The sequence below is a fragment of the Zootermopsis nevadensis genome, unplaced genomic scaffold, assembly GCF_977971745.1.
Source record: "Zootermopsis nevadensis isolate Lab colony 2312 unplaced genomic scaffold, Znev_1.0 Znev_ptg000019l, whole genome shotgun sequence".
In the NCBI taxonomy this organism is placed as follows: domain Eukaryota; kingdom Metazoa; phylum Arthropoda; class Insecta; order Blattodea; family Termopsidae; genus Zootermopsis; species Zootermopsis nevadensis.
This window is the reverse complement of record NW_028259151.1, coordinates 3,700,862-3,720,600: the sequence shown is the minus strand read 5'-3', so window position 1 is coordinate 3,720,600 and position 19,739 is coordinate 3,700,862. Positions and strand designations below refer to the sequence as shown.

General features: G+C 38.6%; 1 protein-coding gene across 9 annotated transcripts in view; it reads right to left on the bottom strand.

Annotated features, from left to right (window-relative positions):
- Arms (Ankyrin repeat-rich membrane spanning) overlaps window positions 1-19,739 on the bottom strand; it is a 118,870-nt gene that overhangs the window by 87,406 nt on the left and 11,725 nt on the right. The window contains exon 1 of one of the 9 annotated variants that reach the window (XM_022082393.2): window positions 12,645-12,795. The exons of 7 other annotated variants lie outside the window; for them this stretch is intronic. Coding sequence is in view for 1 of the 2 variants with exons in the window: in XM_022082392.2 (XP_021938084.2) it covers window positions 7,377-7,616 (240 nt within the window). In the remaining variant the exon portion in view is untranslated. Of the gene's footprint in view, window positions 1-7,376; window positions 7,617-12,644; window positions 12,796-19,739 lie in introns of those variants that run through there. One more of the 9 variants, XM_022082392.2, reaches the window with a different exon arrangement.

Sequence of the window (19,739 nt, the reverse complement as noted above, 5' to 3'; positions counted from 1 at the left end):
AACATTTGGAATTAAATGTTATTTTTAGCACTGTACAATAGCAATACAATTTTAAGTTGCTATTTTATGATGACATTTTAAAAGAATACCAAACATTTTCCCTTCCCTGCCTTCCAATCTGAAAAGCGCATTGCAGTTCTTTCCTAACATAAAGAAAAACAAAACACAATCAGCTGGAAATGTTTTAGGTCAGCGAGTTTTACTAACAGCGGACACCTTCAGCGTCAGATTGCTTGTGAGTATAAAGAACAGTGTATCGGTAGGACATCTCATGTATTTTCGGCTTGGAGCATGAAGGATGCAATGAGATTCAAAATTATTAACGATACTTCCAAGACATTTACTGACTTCTACACGCGAGGCCGGATTAAATTAAACTTTGCCCATGGAACCTCAGCACCCTTAGAACACAAGTCCCTGCCTGATCAACTGTTACAGACAACACAAAGAATATGGCCGACAAGCCGGGAATAATTACCTTTGGCATAAGGGACCAAATGGTAAAAGACTTCACATTGTCAGTTTTTGGAGCAAAGCGTCATTTGCAATTGGAGATTTATCTTCCTTCAGGTCATGGTGGTGTGAAAAATTAAAGGAAGACTGTTGAATATTCTGAGTTCTATAAAATGGGGAATAGTCGTACAGAAGACGGGAAATGATTGTCGAACCACGCACTAGACATCAAAATGTCTGGAGTAGAAAATAGTCCGGACTACAGACCTCACAAGAATGTTAAGACTTTTCAACATGACCAGTATTTCCGAACAAAATAAGATTAAATGTGATTCGGAATACGATGCGATGTTATAAGGAATATTAAGTGTGCTATGGGAAAAAGTATGTGTGCAAAGGGTGTGATTATGCTATTATCGTTCCCAGAGGTGTGACAAGACTAGCTAGCTTTGTGTGACCGTTCCGCTATGCTTTGAAAGAGAAGCCACTGAAACGACTGTAGTAGGAACATTAGAAATCTCAGTGCTGCTGTATAATCAAAAGGAACCAACGCGATTGAGGTCTGACACAAAAATAACGAGACTGATGCTGTAACTAGGCAACCAACAGTAGTTAGGGTGAAATAAACAGACCATATTTGACCTTGATCTACTTCTACCACTGATGCACATTTAAACATGATCGCTTCGTTCAGTAACAGTGGACGAGGGTTTATGTACAGACGTGATTTTAACGCTCGGTCGAAAAATGTCAGATTGTAAATTGGAACAAAGCTTTAACATTGAGTTTCTCGTTAAACTTCAGAAATCCGCGGCGGAAACTTTTCAGTTATTGACTGAGGCAAACAGGGAAGATTGTTTGTCTCCTGCACACGTGTTCGAATGGCACAAACGATTTTTGGACGGCGATGAGTGCCCAGGTCGTCGACGCACATCAGTTTTCTTTGATATCAAGAGTGTTGCGATGACAGAGTGGCTTCCCAGCGGCCACACGGCAAATCAGCAATATTACAACGAAATCTTGACAAAATTGAGCGAACGAGAGAGAAGAAAACGGCCAAAGTTGTGGGAAAACGGGTGGATTTCGCACCAGGACAACGCGCCAGCCCACACAGCTTCGTCTGTGAAGGAGTTTTTAACCAATAAGAACATAACTGTGCTTGATCACCGCTCCTATTCATCGACTTGGCTTCCTGTGACTTATTTCTCTTTCCCAAGATCGAATCCGTGCGGTGAAGGCAACACCCACGGAGCTGCCGAACAGTCTTACAGAAAATGACAGCATCGTATGCAGCTGTGTGTCAACTCTGAAGGGAACTATTTGGAGGGCGATCACAGTTAATTTTTGTAATTATGTAAATAAAAAGTTAGAACATCAGTCTCGTTATTTTCGTGTCAGACCTCGTATATAGTGTTTCATCAGCAAATTCAACTCCGCAAGGAATATCACTTATCAGTGTCAGCAATAAAAATCAAATAATATGACAAAGTAGTAATAAAATTAAACAAATCGCAGAGAAATTAGTTTATAACAATACTCGTACACATATCACAACAATATTTCGAAAACCGGTTGGAAATTAAACTTGTTCTGGAGCACCATAAAATTAAGGATCAAACTTCAGAGTCGAATGTGTCTTCACGTCGTCCACAAGATAAGAGGCCACAGCATGCAGACATGTTCTCAATCCATACACACGAATCATGGCAGAATATCTATCATCTTTTATACTGGTTGCTTAGTGCACAGACGTGCTCCTAAATCTCACGAATCAAATATATTTAAACAATAATCATGTACCAGTGTGTGCATAAACACCAGACTAGTAGTCGCATGAAGGCCTAAACATTTGTTGCTCTATAAGAAGATATTAACCGTGTCTTTCAAGTAACATGCAACCCCAAAGGCCAAAAGTGTAAAAAAGTAGTATAATTTAAATCTTCCAGTTTTATTTAATTATTCATTTGTAGTTTAACGACGCTGTCAATAGTAAAAATAATGTAGCGCCGAATGATGAATGGTGAATGATCAGGCGGAACAAAGGAGGAGGTCGTGGGGTAATTTGAGGTAATGTCCCAAAATATTAATGGAGTGGCTGAGAAAAACAACGAAAATACCCTGAACGGCAGTGACTTCAATCCGGACCTCTCAAATACGACTCTGGTGTGACAACCACTCGACCGTGGCGTCAGGTCTTTGAAACATCGGGTCAAAAGACTTAACTGTGAACAATTTTACCGAAACCATTAACATGTGCCGAATCGCTGCTATTCGACAGTAAAAGGACACGTATAGCACAGCGTTCTGCAGTAGAGAGCGAGAGAGAGAGAGAGAGAGAGAGAGAGAGAGAGAGAGAGAGAGAAATTTGAGCTACAGGAATCTCAAAGCCATTTTTATTAATAAATTGTACATTGCTTGCATGCGAACTATAAACAGTTTCAAACCATTTGTAGTTACCTTGTGTTCATAGCGTGGGAGGCAGGATAATGGACACGTGTTTTAATTGTGTACGTAAAATGCCAGGTTCGAATCGCGGCAACGGAACGCCTCGATCTCAAAATAGGCTAACAAATCTACTGCCGTACAAAACAACCCCTCAAATCGTTTGACGCTAAAAAATAGCTGTAGTTTATTCAACGTCGTTAAATAACCTGCATGTCATTACTTGATACCCTAGCATGAACAATTCCACCGCGAAATTGTGTTCTAATTTAAAGCGATACCAACCCAGATAATATAAAATCATGAAAATATCTACGGTGGCAGATTTCAGAAAAAAATCAGTTATTTTCGTATGTAGAAAACACGTTGGACACACACGAGATATATGCATACATTAACATTCCAGTTATCAACAACTAATAAACCATTAGGCCTACCTCTACACATGTGGTAGATCCTAAACATATGTTTAATTTTCTTTGTTTGCTTTGAAATTTCATTAATTGGGATGGCGAGACGCTGAGGTTGTGTGACACGAATTAAGGTCTATTTATATAGGAACGTAAAGATAACGACACGAGCCCTTGCCGATTTTTCAGAAAATATTATTCAACGTTTTTCAATGGAACTGTTTAGGAAAAATATCATTGGAGACGTACGAGGTGCGATCGGAAAGTTTCAAGACTGTGTCAATAGAGTGCGAACTGGATGTAGTACGAGCTTCTGCCGCTAGGGGGTGCGGCCTACATTCATAGTGAATCAGTGTGCCAGCCGGCATCATCGAATTAGCATTTGTTTCTTAGTTACCGGCGTTTTGGTAGTGCATTACACCGACCCTCCTGCGATTTCGGAATGGCGTGTGCATCAAATTTTGCCAAAGACTCGCCAAAACGGCTACGGAAACCTATGAAATACTAAAGCAAGCATTTGGGGAGTCCGCAATGGGTCGTGCACAAACTTTTGTGTGGCATTCACGTTTTAAAAATGGCCGAACCTCTGTCGATGATGACGAGCGTTCTGGACGACCATCTTCGAGCACAACGCCCGAAAATGTTATGAAGATTCGGCAGGCCATTCACGAAGATCGACGTCGTACCATCAACGACTTGTGCGACATTGTTGGGATAGGCTATGGAACCTGTCAGCTGATTCTAAAGGAAGAACTCCACATGCGACGCATCATGACAACGCGCCAGCGCACACCGCCCTCAAAGTTCGGCAGTTTTTGGCCTCAAACACCATGGCCGTCATCCCGCACCCTCCTTATTCGTCGTGTGACTTCTTCCTCTTCCCAAAAATAAAAATTCAGCTAAAGGGAAGGAGATTTGAGACGATAGAAGAGATTCAGGCAGAATCGCAGATGGTGCTTGACAGGCTGAAAAAGAAAGATTTCCAGGGATGCTTCCAGGCTTGGCAGCGGCGCTGGGATCGTTGTGTTCACTCCCAGGGGAACTATTTCGAGGGTGATGGATGAATTTAATACCTGAGATAAGTGTACGGGTTTTTATAGGCGCAGTCTTGAAACTTTCCGATCGCACCTCGTAAGTTGGGCGAGACTCGTTCGTGGAATGGACGAGCTCGGAGCCAATATAAACAGTTCCATTGAAAAACGTTGAATAATATTTTCTGAAAAATCGGCAAGGGCTCGTGTCGTTATCTTTACGTTCCTATATAAATATAACCCTAGGCGTTGAAAATTTTAATATCAAATATAATGCACAAAGGTCACAAGGGTGCATAATAAATTAACCGGCGGTAATTTCCCTCGACGTTTGTCTACAGACGGATGAAAAAAGGAAAGCAAAAGTCAAACTTCTTTCAGGAACATCCTATTAAAATGGCGGTTATTACTCCTACTATCCTCGTCATTTATCTTGGTTTCTTACAGAAGATGAGGTTACTATAACACGATGTGTGCATACATTTTCAACAGTAGTGTAAAAAATAAGATTACGCCCAGCATGAGCAGTGCGCATGTGTACCAACGGAGCAAACACCACCAAGCGGAATGCTATTTGATCCGTATCAACCTAACCGACCACTACGAAGCACAGATGCCAAGTAAACTGATGCGTACAGTAGTTGTCTTTAGAACCAATTACTAAACTAAAAGCACGGAAAAGAGCTTCTGTTACAATTTTGAAACATCCATATGTACTGTTTCAATAACAGTTCGATACAGTAAAGGTACCATTTGGTTGCACGCCACAGAGACAAGCGACCGAGGCAGGCGACAGAGACGGGAGACGGACACATCTAAGCTTGTCGCCACACACTTTTGAGCTGACGACCGAGACATGCGGCAAAGTGTTTGTTTTCTTTGTTTTGTTGAGACATACGTGCACATATTCTGTGAAAAATGAGTACACAAATGCTTCTAAAAAGGTTACTCGAAGAAGAAGAAGAAAAAGAAGATGATGATGATGTGTTGCTGTGTTATGAGTTCAATATTCAAAACCAGACGCGAAGAAGGATCTTTCTGTCGGTGGTCAGTGGTCGGTTTTCTGCTACTAATGCTACCAATTGCTCATCTTGGTCACCAGTAAATTTAATTTCTGCCATTATTTTACTCAACAACACACGTGCTCCTGAGCCCGTCGCGAGACACTACTGGTCCGAGAGCGGTCTCCTGTGCTTTGTCTCTGTCGCCTGTCTTTGTCTCGTGCTCGTAATTGTACTTCATACGATTGTACAGAGAGCAGACAGGAAGCGACCAGTCTCCGTCTCGTAACTCTGTCGCCTGCCTCGGTCGCTTGTCTCTGTCGCGTGCAGCCAAATTGTACCTTAAGGAGACATCATTTAAAAACATTCGTGCAGTGATCTTGGTGTGTAACAATGTCCAAGGTATAAAGTGGCATGATCGATTACGTAATATTCTCAAATTACATGAACTCAGTATTTCAATAAACAACAGAAATATTTGTAATCGGAGATTTATGCTATAATCTGAACAAACTGTGACATTCTTTTTACAATTTTACACTTTATTACGTAATGCGTTTGGCAAGGTGAGTTGTGAATAAATACTACTATAATGACAAAAGTGGTTGGCTGGTAATGTTGTTGTTAGCAAATGTGTCAGTTATTCGGTTTACATGGACAAAAGTGCATTCCAGGAAACTGAAGCTACTATTACTGCTGTAACCGCTGCCACAGAATCACAGGTGTGACTGACATTTTGAGAAAGATAGGAAGTACGCTACTAAGTAGAAAGAATAAAAAAATCTGTACTAATAATCACTCGATGGAACTACAATTCTATTACCGTCACTGCCATGGTTACACCCTACATTTGACCTACACGCAGGAATAAGTATTTGCTGAGTTCTCAAATCATGAATAGCAGTAAAAACTTGAATCATTATCCGAAACGAAGCTGTCAAACAAAAGGTTATGTTTGGTAAATACCAGAAGCCATTCAACTGTCCAGAAGCAGCGGATATAAAATGTATATAAAACAAGGGCAAACATGAAACATGGCTCAGTGATCTCTTATTATTGGAGCCCGATAACGTAATTGTACCAACGGTCACCAACTTACAGAAAGCGTCTAATGCACATTAATCAGAAGAACAGGCATCATATGCTTAAAATCTAGCACATTAAAATTAGAAACAATCATAAAACAACAGATCTTATGCTTTCGTCTCAGAAGTAGCCCTTTTATAAGGCGTTGAACCACCAAAATTTCATACGCGTTTCTCGTTTCCCCCATCCGTGTTCTGTATCAAACCTATCATAACCTCACTAATTTAGTTACCGGTACTATAACGATACTAAGGAAGTTCCACATTATGCAAAACACTTCGTTACATTATTTAAAGTCACTTCTGCACAAAGATTTGTATTTTCCACCTGTTATTCTCGCAGACAAAGAAATAAGATTAGTCAAGTATACGAAACACATGGAAAGTAAAGTGGGGAACATCCGAACTGAATTTAATTAAAACAAATTGTTTTCAAATTTATTCCGCGCTGGTCATTTCTTGACAAGTTTATAATCACTGACACTAAATATGTCACGTTTCAAGCAGGTATAAGCTGGTTAAAAAAAATTCCCGCTTTTATGGAATAAAAAGGTTCATTACCGTGTTGACAAAATTTAATCACGAATTCCATTTCTCTGAGATGGAACAAATATTATATTCCAATGAGATTTTTCAACAAGAATGCAGCCTATACATTTCCCAGCTCCCCATGCATTTTATAATGGTATTATAAATGGGAAAATGAAAAACTGAAGTAACTTACTAAATCAGACGTAATAAAATTACAATACAATATTGGTACCTCTCATAAACACAAGAAATAAATTTATTACATTCAGTATCGTATCGAAGTACTAAAAAATAGTTATTACGAATAATCACATTCAAAATTCTGTAACAACTTAAAAAACTGCTGTTTTCATGTTTTAATTACCGTTTGTGGAAAGAGACAAATTTCGTAAAATATATGCAGACCGATTAATAAAGTAATACCTGATTATTACAGATGATAGTTCCATTTCTGACAAATCGATAATAAGTGAGAAGACTGCCGTAACTTCTAGGTGGTGGAAAATTGCTGAGCATAAGAGACGCCGCTTCTGAGTTACGGATGGACCTCTGACTACCACCACTTCGATTCCCGCTGCTAGAACTAGACGCTGACCTGGATAAAGACATGGACCACTCCATCATGCACACGCTGGTACAGAAAAGGTAGCCCAGGCAGAACATTGATGGTCACAATTTGTAGCTAGCATAGCATCCTCAGTATTTGCAGCTAATAAACAATTCTCAAGATAAGCCTAAACACTTCCTTGATTGTGATGTCGAAAATAAAATGGCCATCGGGAAGCAATGGTCAAGCCAAATACAAACAAACACAAGGCGACTGATGACACAAACAGAACACCATAATCCAAAGTAACACCGTCACATTTGCACACAGCGTCCTTTCATTTCCAAAACACTTAAATGCGTAATTCATACTAAAACTTGCAAGCTATAAATGTCAATCACTGACGCAGAAAGATAAGAACACACGTTCCGATGACGTAAAAGGAAATTTAAGAACGAGAACTAAAAATAATGTCTGTAATATAGAACTTCCGATACACACGTTAAAATCCTCGGAGTCATTTCTAACGGCAATGTACAATATTTGTCGCTGGAATAACATGAACTAAAAATAAGTTCATTCACTGACAGCAGATAGTTCTGCACTGGCGATCTGTAGAGTGATCTGTCACAAATAAGTGAAGATGCATTCAAGAAACACTATCGTCACATTAACGCAAGGAAGGAGTAGTAATCTTCTGTCCAACTACGGCATGTAGCGACTACTGTGTGTCAGGAGGAACACAGAATCACAGGCCTACTTGTGTTTGGTAGTGCCCCTGGGGAAATGCTATTATCAGCCCAAGAAAAAAATAATGAGATAAAGTTGACAGCACGGGGTCACCGTCAACACTGTCTATTTAAACAAAGGAATATTCCCTCCTGGAATTCAGTGAAAATATGCTAGATTCTCTTACATTCTACCCACAGCTTCCATGACGATAAAATCAACCAAGCAACAGTCGGGCTCTATTAACAAATGAACTCTGAACGCCGACGCGGATATCCATGACAGAGACGACACACACAGATACTCAATGTTCTGTACTAAACGCCATAGTGCATAGAATTTCCAGATTTACTGTTCAAATGCTCACTGATAATGAAAATATGCAAACAGTTATTTTAAACATGCAGCAATACCTGGCACAGAATACATACTCTTTGCTGCTGACTCGCGGGGCGCCATGTTACAAATGAGGAAAGTTAATAGAAAACTAATAGAACTGCTACTAATAAGCATACTAATGCAAATAGGTTCAAATACAGCTCAATACGTTATTCAGTCGTTGATTTATTTTATTAATAAATTTTCTTAATTCTGGTGAAAAATATTCACGCGGGCCGAACAAAAGACAACGGCAGACCGCGGGTTGAGAACTACTTCTATAATGTAAGACTTGAGGTTCTCACAGCGGTGAGTATGAAGATTTCCGTCTTCTGGGTTGTTGCGCTGTGTAGTCTGGTCGATGTTAACCAACGTTTCGGAGGTCATACTGCCTCCGTCATCAGGGCGATGAGTATGAAGATTTCTGTCTTCTGGGTTGTTGCGCTGTGTAGTCTGGTCGATGTTTACCAACGTTTCAGAGGTCATACTGCCTCCGTCATCAGGGCGATGAGTATGAAGATTTCTGTCTTCTGGGTTGTTGCGCTGTGTAGTCTGGTCGATGTTTACCAACGTTTCAGAGGTCATACTGCCTCCGTCATCAGGGCGATGGTAGTCTGGTCGATGTTAACCAACGTTTCAGAGGTCATACTGCCTCCGTCATCAGGGCGATGACGGAGGCAGTATGACCTCTGAAACGTTGGTAAACATCGACCAGACTTCACAGCGCAACAACCCAGAAGACGGAAATCTTCATACTTCTATAATCTTTACAATCACCCCATCTTACGAACTGACAACACAAAGTAACATTATACCGACGAAATAAACCGATTTTTTTTAAATTAATCGTGTTCCAACAAAAGTATCAAAACGTGTCTTTCTGATAAGTCTAAAAAATAAAAAACGTTCCGAAAGTGGTTGGGTTTTTCCTCTACTTTGTCCGGAGTCTGCAAGTAGCTTCTTCCAATGGATCCAACTGATTAGGTCTTATAATTTATCTGATGACGAAAACAGTGCAATCTTTCGAAGCGTTGTGGTTTTAGCGGAGAAAGTGTCAGAATAAAATGTTCAAGAATATGTATCAGTTTATCTCGCTGTGTTCATCATCCAAGTACATCCACTTCGAAAAATGTATCAACCACGTAAACCCGAAATGTTCATGACAGCACACCAGGAAACACGGCAGTGACTCGCTGATGATAAATACAAGGAATGCAAGATGTCACGCAAGAACGTTGTTCCCAAATCTCAAAATATGGTACGCACAAAATAAATAAACAGATAAAGCTTACACGTGGCAGCTTCGTGTATTACTATACATATATTAACAACAACAAAAATAATCATAGTGCGTAGTTCATGTTCTTATAAACACAGAAATGGACCTGCGGGTTCCATAAAAGGTATGAAATCTATCTGAGCATTGGGAGTATCGAATTCTAGTGGACATAACAGAATAAGTTTTTATCTGAAGCTGGGGGCACAGCCAGTACCCGATAAAAAAAATGTTGCTTCATTTTATGAATTTAGTAAAAAATAAACAATAGCACTACTGAGAGAAACTATTAGCTTCTGAAGTAAGACAAAGCTGTGCAATAGGGAGAATTTTTAAGTTTTTGTAGTATTTAAAAATACGTATTTATTAGTACCATACATCATTCTGTACACGCCTAAGACTTGTAAGTTTTCATTCAGTGTCGTTACTCTTAAACCAAATTACGTAAGAAAACATTTATAAATGGATATTATTCACTGAACACCGGTCTGCTGTAACTGGCGTCGAAAAGATTCACAAAACGCTCTTTACGCATAAACTGCTGTTCAGAGAAGATGGCTGCCTTCTGGGTTGTCGGGCCGTGTAGCCTGGTAGAAGTTTACTAACGTTTCAGAGGTACTTGCTGCCTCCATCATCAGGGCCTTTCGTCTTTTTCTGTGTTCTAATAGCTTCAGTCGCTCAAAGACGGCCTTTGAACCTGCATCGAATATGCCACATGCAGAGTGAGACGCCACTGCAGTGAACCAAGGTCCTGCCTGTTTGCTTTTTGTTAGACGCGATTAGCGTGATCTAACCAAACACAGACTCAGGCCTGCCAAAAGAACTAAAAGAGCGGAAGGTTATTCAAAGGAGTCGTTATCCTCCACGATAATGCAAATGCGACGGCCGAAGTTTTTGGTGAACTGGGTGGAAGGCGCTACCACACTCTCCTTACACTCCAGATTTATCTCTACATCATCCGTTTGGACCAAAGTACTTGGGAGATCGGCTATTCAACACCAATGAGGAGGTCATAGAAGCTCTGAAATCATAGTTGCGCAGACAGTCATGAGTTTTTCGTTGCTGGAAACCGAAAGGTTGACTGAATGCATTGAAAAGCAAGGACAATATTGCATGTCGAAAAGTCAACATAGTTTAGTTGTTTACAAAACCTGTAGACGTGTTGAAAAGTGAAAGTCCACGTTAAATTAAACTTTCATAGCTTCGTGTTTATCATGTTATTGCATTTTCAGCTAGACTTCCGAACGCTGAATACGTGCATCTGACTCCTACCTATGGCAACTTCACCGAGTTAACACTATAGAGCAGTGGTATTCAACCTTTTTTTGTTCGCGTACCCCAAGATATAATTTCTCTTCAACTTTGTACCCCCAAAGTTGTTGGTGTATAATTCAAGTTATACATAGTATATAATCTACATCCAAAATAAATTAAAAATTAAATTACTGATTATTCAGTGTTTATCATAAAATAATATTTTTTTTTAAATTTCACGTACCCCTTAAGATGTCTTCGCGTACCCCAGGTTGAATACCACTGTTATAGAGTACAGAATGTAGACGACAAAACATTTTATTTGCTCCAGTTACGACACATTTGTTTCGTTTACTATCAATCGAAATGCGAAGGTTAGCTAGCAGGGACAATTTTAGTTGTCGGAACAAAGATTTGGCTGTCAAATAATGCTGACCAACGGAAAATTCATAAACCACAAAAGTCCAATTACCAGCCAACGAGTTCTGTACATTAATCCCTCTGTGTTACGTCCCTGAAAGAAGTCCTGCTCTCAGGAAGTGTTTATCTTTTGGGTGAAAACCACTCCATTTTAAATGTTAACAAGTTTAAAAAATACGTCATAAACGAAATAACGCTGTTAGCAAAACTGGACAAAAGAAAACCAAGTCTGAGCGAAACACCGCTGAATTTTAATTTCTGACACAGTAAGGACGCTCGTGAAGGTTCTACAAGGTTTGGCAAATGACCTTTCAGACAGTCGACGTCGAGAAGTTTCTAACCTGTGTGAGAAATGCCAATTGACCTGACAACATTACATACAATAATGGTAAGCCATAAGGACGACACACTTCAGACAGCAACTTGTACGATGACCAGGTTTTGAGACATCATGAAACGCAAATATACTTCGTGACCAATTTCAAATTATTATTATTATTATTATTATTGGACATATTCGAGACGAAATTTGTCACACTTCTTCACATTCTATAATAGTATAATTTACTTAATTGATTTAAATTATTATTACAAATATGCTAATATATTTAGTTGCAATTTTCTTGTGTATTAACGTCCTCCGTACTAATGTGTTTTTATATTCTGCTCGTTTTACCTTTTATGCTTTTATTGTGTTCGTGAGCTCATCTCTGTGCTGTATCTGTAATTGGCCATCAGGCTGTTGATACAGCACACAAATAACAAAGAATTGAATTGAATTATTATTATTCCATCTATTCACCAATTTATAGGGTATTTACTTCTGTGTACCTGAGACAAACCTTGCCCCTGAGGTGCATTGTGCAGCAGCTATTTCCGAAATACATTTTGTTTCTAATGTGTGCTACATGTATTATATAGTTTTATTGTTAGAGATGACTATGTATTTCATGACCGCGTCTTTCGAATGATGTATGAAGATCCTATTATTATTGTTATTATTTAGTTTCTCATATATAAAATTAAATACAGCAAGAAGAAACAATTATTCTAGGTCAAAGTTACTTGGTAATCAATGCTGACCCACCTCTGACACTGCACGAAGCAGCGGTGATGAAACAAATCTCCGATGTTTTGAGTGTCTAAGGCCGTAGGCACCAACATCACTGTTAGCTCTGCTACGGCCACGAACGACCAGTGGAATATCCTCACGAGCAGACGAATGCGACAGCGAATGCATTGTAATATACCACGTTACCTGAACTTCACTTGTCTACGCAAAATATGACGAGAGCTACAAAATCAAGTCAGGCTGTCAAAATATGTCTTAAACCTTACAGTTTATTTCAAAAGTAGGCCACACACGAACTTTTCACATCAACAACAAATTAATTCCTCCCGCATGCTGTTACTTAGACTGCATATCACCATTTGGTCACAACGTATCACGACAAATAAAATCTCAGGCTAAAGAATTCCTTTCTGTGCCCAGTAGTTTAAATGACGTGTGAACAAAGCAGTCTTTCTACAGGATGAATCATCATTTGAGGATTCTACTGCGATTTCAATATAGATAATGGTCTTCTGGATTATTTGAGCAGCGTGTTAACGTTTCGAAGAGGCACAGTGCCTCCACCGTCAGGGCTGCGCGGCTAGGAACAACAACCCTGAAGACCAACACGTATAAAATTACATCAAGACAATACATTAATACCCCAGATAACGGTCAGGATAGTTCCTAGAAAGTGGAGCGCTAAACGGGGTATTACTGCATATTCTAATAACCACAAGCATGCTACAATGTTCACTTAACACGTCGTTTTTCGTGATACAACTCTTCTGTACAATAAATTTCCAGACTTATCACGCAAAGGGCCTTTCTCACACTTTTTCGCGTGCACTGCTACAGCCACGTCACGATTTTTAATTTCTCGTAGAGTAAAAAGTCTCACACACGCTTAGATCGGGAACTTGTCAATAATGAGGCGGAATGTACTTGCACGCGTGGCCACTTGAAGTCAGATGAGATAATCGTTGGGAGTGGTAGCCAAAGATAACACCGACCAGTGATTTCAATGACGTTACCTGTCCTACGTTTCCGTTCAGGATATACGACATTCACAACGTGTGTTACATACTCGAGGATTATTGGGTCTATCTAATGGATATCGGGGGAGTCTTTTCCCGGGGGCTAAGCGCAGCTTGGGCGCAACTCTGACCACTCACCCGTATCTAATGCCGAAGCTAACCTCCTCTCCCAAGTGCCTACATGGCGTGTAGCGGGAGAGCTTTAATTTTAAACCCAAGAAGTGCTGTATTTCTTATAACCAAGTCAACTGATGAGACGGAGATCGAATACAACACAGAAATGCTTGTTTTTATTGTTTTAAAGTCAGAAGTTACGCAATAGAAACTTGCCCGAGACAGGAATCACTATCATTTTATTCTTATACAGGCAACTATCGATTTACGAACATTCTCTATAACGAACTTCACAATTCATTCAAAATTTCTTAAAGTCGCCAATAGATAGAGTTCCTTATAAATCGAAATGCCAAACGTATAGTGAACATAATTATAAGATTTAAATTAATAAACTTTTAAAAAATGTATTTATTACAATAATTATCAGATAATTATTATATGATAATTATACTGAACTGTTCTTGGTTAATAAAATTAATCTAGCCAGTAAAAAACGTTGGTTTACGTGCCACGTCGCGTGGCGTACATTACGTATATAATAAAACGTATTTTAGAGACCATTCTATGTTTAGTACATGGTTTTAATGGTCAGATGTCGTGTACGATGTGTCCGATGGATAGCTACTTGCGTAATGCGTATTCCTACGTTCTGAAACTGGGGTGATGTTGCATCTGCGTAACAGTGGATGTTTATATCGTATTTATTTCCTGTGCCAGTTGAAATAAACTACTATATTCTTCTCTTCTTTGTTATCTATGAGTCTGTTATTTAAATTACATTTACAGATATATGTAATAACTCTCCTTGACATGGTTTACCCTTGACTGCACGATCTATTTTTACACAATCTAAACAATTTTCCTGTACGAACAATTGTGATTATCTTGATCCCTCTAATCTTAGGTTTATATAACATAACACAGGATGTGTGGGGTACATCTTGAGGTTCACAGAATATGTTAGAGAAAAATATTACGAACTTTTATGCTAAAACTTCCTCCACGTAGAGAGTACAGGACCTTAACCTGGGTGGTGGTGTTATGCCAGGGGTAGCGTTGCTACTGGTAGGGACTCCCTTGCCGGATAGGTCAAAGGGTAGGGACCAGACTAAGAAGTACTCCAAGTGATAGGGCAGAGGGGGATCATAGGTGTGGTGAAACCAACCCCTCTAGGGGAGTAAACCCCAAAATCAAATCTAGGAGGCTGGGGCTTAATCACCCCCAACTATAAAATAAACTGATTCAGAAACCTAAATGTGATGGCCGGAAGAATCCTGTAAGACGACCTTGGCAAAGAAAAAGGGCACGATAACGTATTTTGCCACATGGCATGCACGTAGTCTATATAAGCCTGGTGCAGTAAAACAATTAATGAATGAGCTCAACAAATATAAGATAAAAATTGCTGCAATTCAAGAGATTTGATGGAAAGGGGGGGGGGGATAAATGACCTGGGAGAATACACGATCTGCTCCTATGGAAGCAATAAAAGGAACGAATTCGGTACTGGTTTTCTTGTTCATAAGAGCCTAAAATCTTCAATCTTGTGTTTTGAACCTGTTAATGAGAGGATATGTATGTTACGAATTAAGGGAAAGTTCTGTAACACATCATTAATATGTAGTCATGCACCGACAGGGGAAAAAAGATGATATCAAGGATGAATTTTATGATAAACTAACCAGAACCTTCCAGAAGTTATGTAAATATGACAGAAAGATCATTGTTGGAGATTTTAATGCCAAGTTGTGAAATATACATCCCTAAAACCAAATATAGGACAATATAGTTTACGTGCATAAGAAAATGAAAATGGAAATAGATTAAGTGATTTTACAATAACTAATAGTTTAGCTATCAGTAGCACGCTGTTTCCACATAGAAATATCCATAAAGAAACATGGCAATCCCCTGATGGAGAAACGAAAAATCAAATCGATCATGTCTTGATTGATGTTAAAAGCTGCTGAGGAGCAGATTGTGATAGTGACCTCTTTATGGTTAAAATAAAATTTGGACCCAGAATTACTACAACAAGGAGGAGCACAGGACAGAAAATACAAAAGTTTGATGTGGCAAAACTCAGCAATTTAGGTACATCGCTTAGATTTCGAGAGGAGATAAGGAACGAATTGAAGATGGACCATCAAGATCAGTTAACATAGAGGAATGGGGGCAGATTAAGGGTTGCATAGAAACAACAGCTATGGAGGTGATTGGATATAGAACTAGAATAGCACATAAAGATTGGTTTGATCAAGAATGTAAAGAAGCCATAGATTAACGAAATGAAGTTAGAAAGAAAATGTTAAATAGAAAAACAAGGATAGCAACAGAGGAATATAAAAAAGCCTATAGAGATGCAAATAAAATATATGTAAGACTTGAGGTTCTCACAGCGGTGAGTATGAAGATTTCTGTCTTCTGGGTTATTGCGCTGTGTAGTCTGGTCGATGTTAACCAACGTTTCAGAGGTCATACTGCCTCCGTCATCAGGGCGATGAATATTCATCGCCCTGATGACGGAGGCAGTATGACCTCTGAAACGTTGGTTAACATCGACCAGACTACACAGCGCAATAACCCAGAAGACAGAAATCTTCAAATAAAATATGTTGGAAGAAAAAGAAGGAATATGAAGAAGGAAAATTACAGGAAATGCAAACTTTTAAAGTGAGAAGTGAAAGTAGAAAATTTTATCAAGAAGTTAGAGGATTCAAAGAGGGGTATAAACCACGAAGCACGATATGTAAAGATAGGGGAGGAAATTTGATAGGTGGAGAAGAGAAAGTGATGAACAGATGGTCTCAGTGTTTTAAAGAACTTTTAAATAAACCAAGTTATACTGCTGATGATGAAAATGTTATTGAATTTTATGGCCCAAAAAATAATGTCCAGAAACCGTCGAGAACCATGGGTTATGAGATTATCAAAAGGCTTAAGATGAATAAGGCTCCGGGAAAGGATGGAATAGCGGCCGAACTCTTAAAACATGGAGGCAGGATATTTGGGACAGAATTTATAACTTAATTGTAATGATATGAGAAAGAGAGGAAATGCCAGTTGATTGGCAAACTGCCATTATCTGCCCTATTTATAAAAAGGGAGATAAACTGCAATGTGAGAACTACAGAGGAATTGCCTTATTAAATGTGACCTACAAAATTTTCACGAATGTCATAGCCGGTTATTTAGGAAGTTACACAGAAGAAATTTCGGGTGATTACCAAAGCGCAAAGGACGTTCTACAACTGATCAAATATTTCAACTCAGGTAGATAATACAAAAAAACATATGAATATAACATAGAAACACATCAATTATTTATAGATTTTAAACAAGCGTATGATAGATTAAATAGACAACAATTGTATATAATAATGAGAGAATTTGGTATTCCACAGAAAATCATAAATTTAGTAAAAATTACTTTAGCAAAAATAGTTAACCAAATTCAAATTAATGGAAAACTATCCGAAAATTTCGAAACAACAAGTGGCCTGAGACAAGGCTATTCATTATCAACATTGTTATTTAATATAACACTAGAAAATATTATACGTAATATTACAACAAATCCAGGTGGCAGTATAATTAATAGAACTAAACAAAATATGGCCTATGCAGATGAAGTAGTTATACTAACACGATCATTAGCAGCAATAAATGAAACTCGTGAATAAATAAAGAACATTACAAGAGAAATATGGTTATAAATTAATGTAGACAAAACAGTTTACATGAATACATCCAAGAGAAAATTAAGAAATGAAGAAAACAGGGAAATCTCTATTGACTCTGAAGAATATAGAGCATGTAATGAATTTAGATATTTAGGTTCATGGGATAATGATTGTAGTAAAGACATAAAAGCCAAAATCACTGCAGGAAATAGATGCTATCAAGCTTTATCTAAATGATAAGAACAAGATATCTATCAAAACAATCTAAATTGCAGATTTATAATACAATAATTAAACCTTGCGGGGACTAAATGACAGGTTAGCCTATGTGGAGGGAATTTCTTTTACTCTGGGGCCCGAATGGGTCTATTTATAACTGACAGCGGACCGGAGAACTTAAAAAAACAAATTGTTAATACTAACAGCAAGTATTCGCACTGAATAAACATACTTTATAACACAAATTAAATAATACAATTAACTTAATAATTGATTAAGAAATTTATCAGCTCGACGTTATCATGAAAACTTGTGCAGGTCGCCCAAAATAAAATGTTAACTGGCCTGAAGGTAAATGAACTTCCGCCAGTAATATTAACGTCTTTCAGTTTGATATCGCAAGTAATTATGATTTAATTTTAAATTGTTTAAATTTTATAACTCTTTATTCCAGATGACATTAGGGCGTTTTATTAATGTTTTGAAGGGCAAAATCAATTGCCAATTCATCATGGACACTGTCGGTATTGTGTCTACAATGTAAATAAGAGAATGTTATACTTTAGCGTGAACAGTGCATTAAAACAGCCCTTCAGTACGTCATTACTGCAAATGACATCTGCAGAGTCCTGGACATTTTTGTCTCCTTCGAGGACACTTTATCGACACCAGAAATTGTTAAGATCGAAAAAATTAATTTAGTTTCGTTTCGTTTATTCTAGCAGCTGAGTCTGTACGTTAAAATAAATAATTACACTGAATTATTTCAGGTGTAAATGTCCTACTTGTTCAGAACAATAATGTTCCGTATGTCGACCCTGACATGCCGCATATTCTATGCGCATTCATACATTCTCATCAATTCCCTTCAGTTCGGTTATCTTTTACCTGGACCACCCTGAATGAATAGTAAACAAAGACAAGAGAATTATCCTTCGTATAACGAGAATTCCAGAACTTAATTTCCGTTAAATTCCACTATCGTGCCGGTATCGTCTTTATCTGTTTCGATCACCACAGCTCTGCGTACTATATATAGGGCATAAATGGCAATATTATATATGATATCGAAATGTTGCGGTTTCGATCCACGGACAGTAGTTTGCCCACTCTTGGATTTATCACTACAATCCCCCTTTTTTCGTACACCAGAGCAGAGCGCTCCTTTCGGAGCTCCTCGGGGGGGGGGGGGGGGGGGGGAGGTTGGTTGCGTTTTAAAATCTTGTGTAAGAAACTAAACCAACCCCCCCGAATGGGGGGTTAAAACACTTGACCAATCCCCCTTCGGAGGGGGGGGGGGGTTGCATTTTAAAATCTTGAGTAAGAAACTAAACCAAACACTTGACCAACCCCCCTTCGGGGGGGGGGGGGGTTGCGTTTTAAAATCTTGAGTAAGACACTAAACTAACCCCCCTTCGGGGGGGGTTAGTTTAGTGTCTTACTCAAGTCATTTGTTTACTCGGCATTGTTGTGTTGGTACAACAATGCCGAGTTAACAAATATAACGTAAAATTGTTTGATGACGTCATTTTTTGATAGACGACAAATCACGAATTTTTATAGTAGAAAATGCATCTGCGTCCTGTAACTATTTTTCACAATAAAATCTTTCAAACACTGGTTCAAAGTAAATAACGCCACACGGCATTCAGAAGACTGAGCCTACTATTTCATATCTAAAACGTTATTTTTCTCATCTTTTTGTAAGACCCGGCAACGACGCAACTTTCAATGTTGACCAGATAAACTTCTACGCAAGTGATTTACAAATGGCCTTTAAAAGTAATAAACGAATATCAAATTCAAAGACGGATAAACTTGGTACACTCATCTCTAGATTTACCAAAATCAGATTTACGTATTTTCGGTGCATGGAAATATGTAAATTTGTACCCATTTTTCTTCAGTTTATAAACATTACTCTTCGCTACAACAAAGAACCAGCCAAGCGCCCGCTTCGAACGAACGCGGAGGAATAAATTAAGTTCTGATATTTACAATGAAAGTACAGTAACTGTTGTATAATGTAAATGTTTGGTTTACCGCTTCAGTTGTGCTTTTCAGGGTCAAATAGG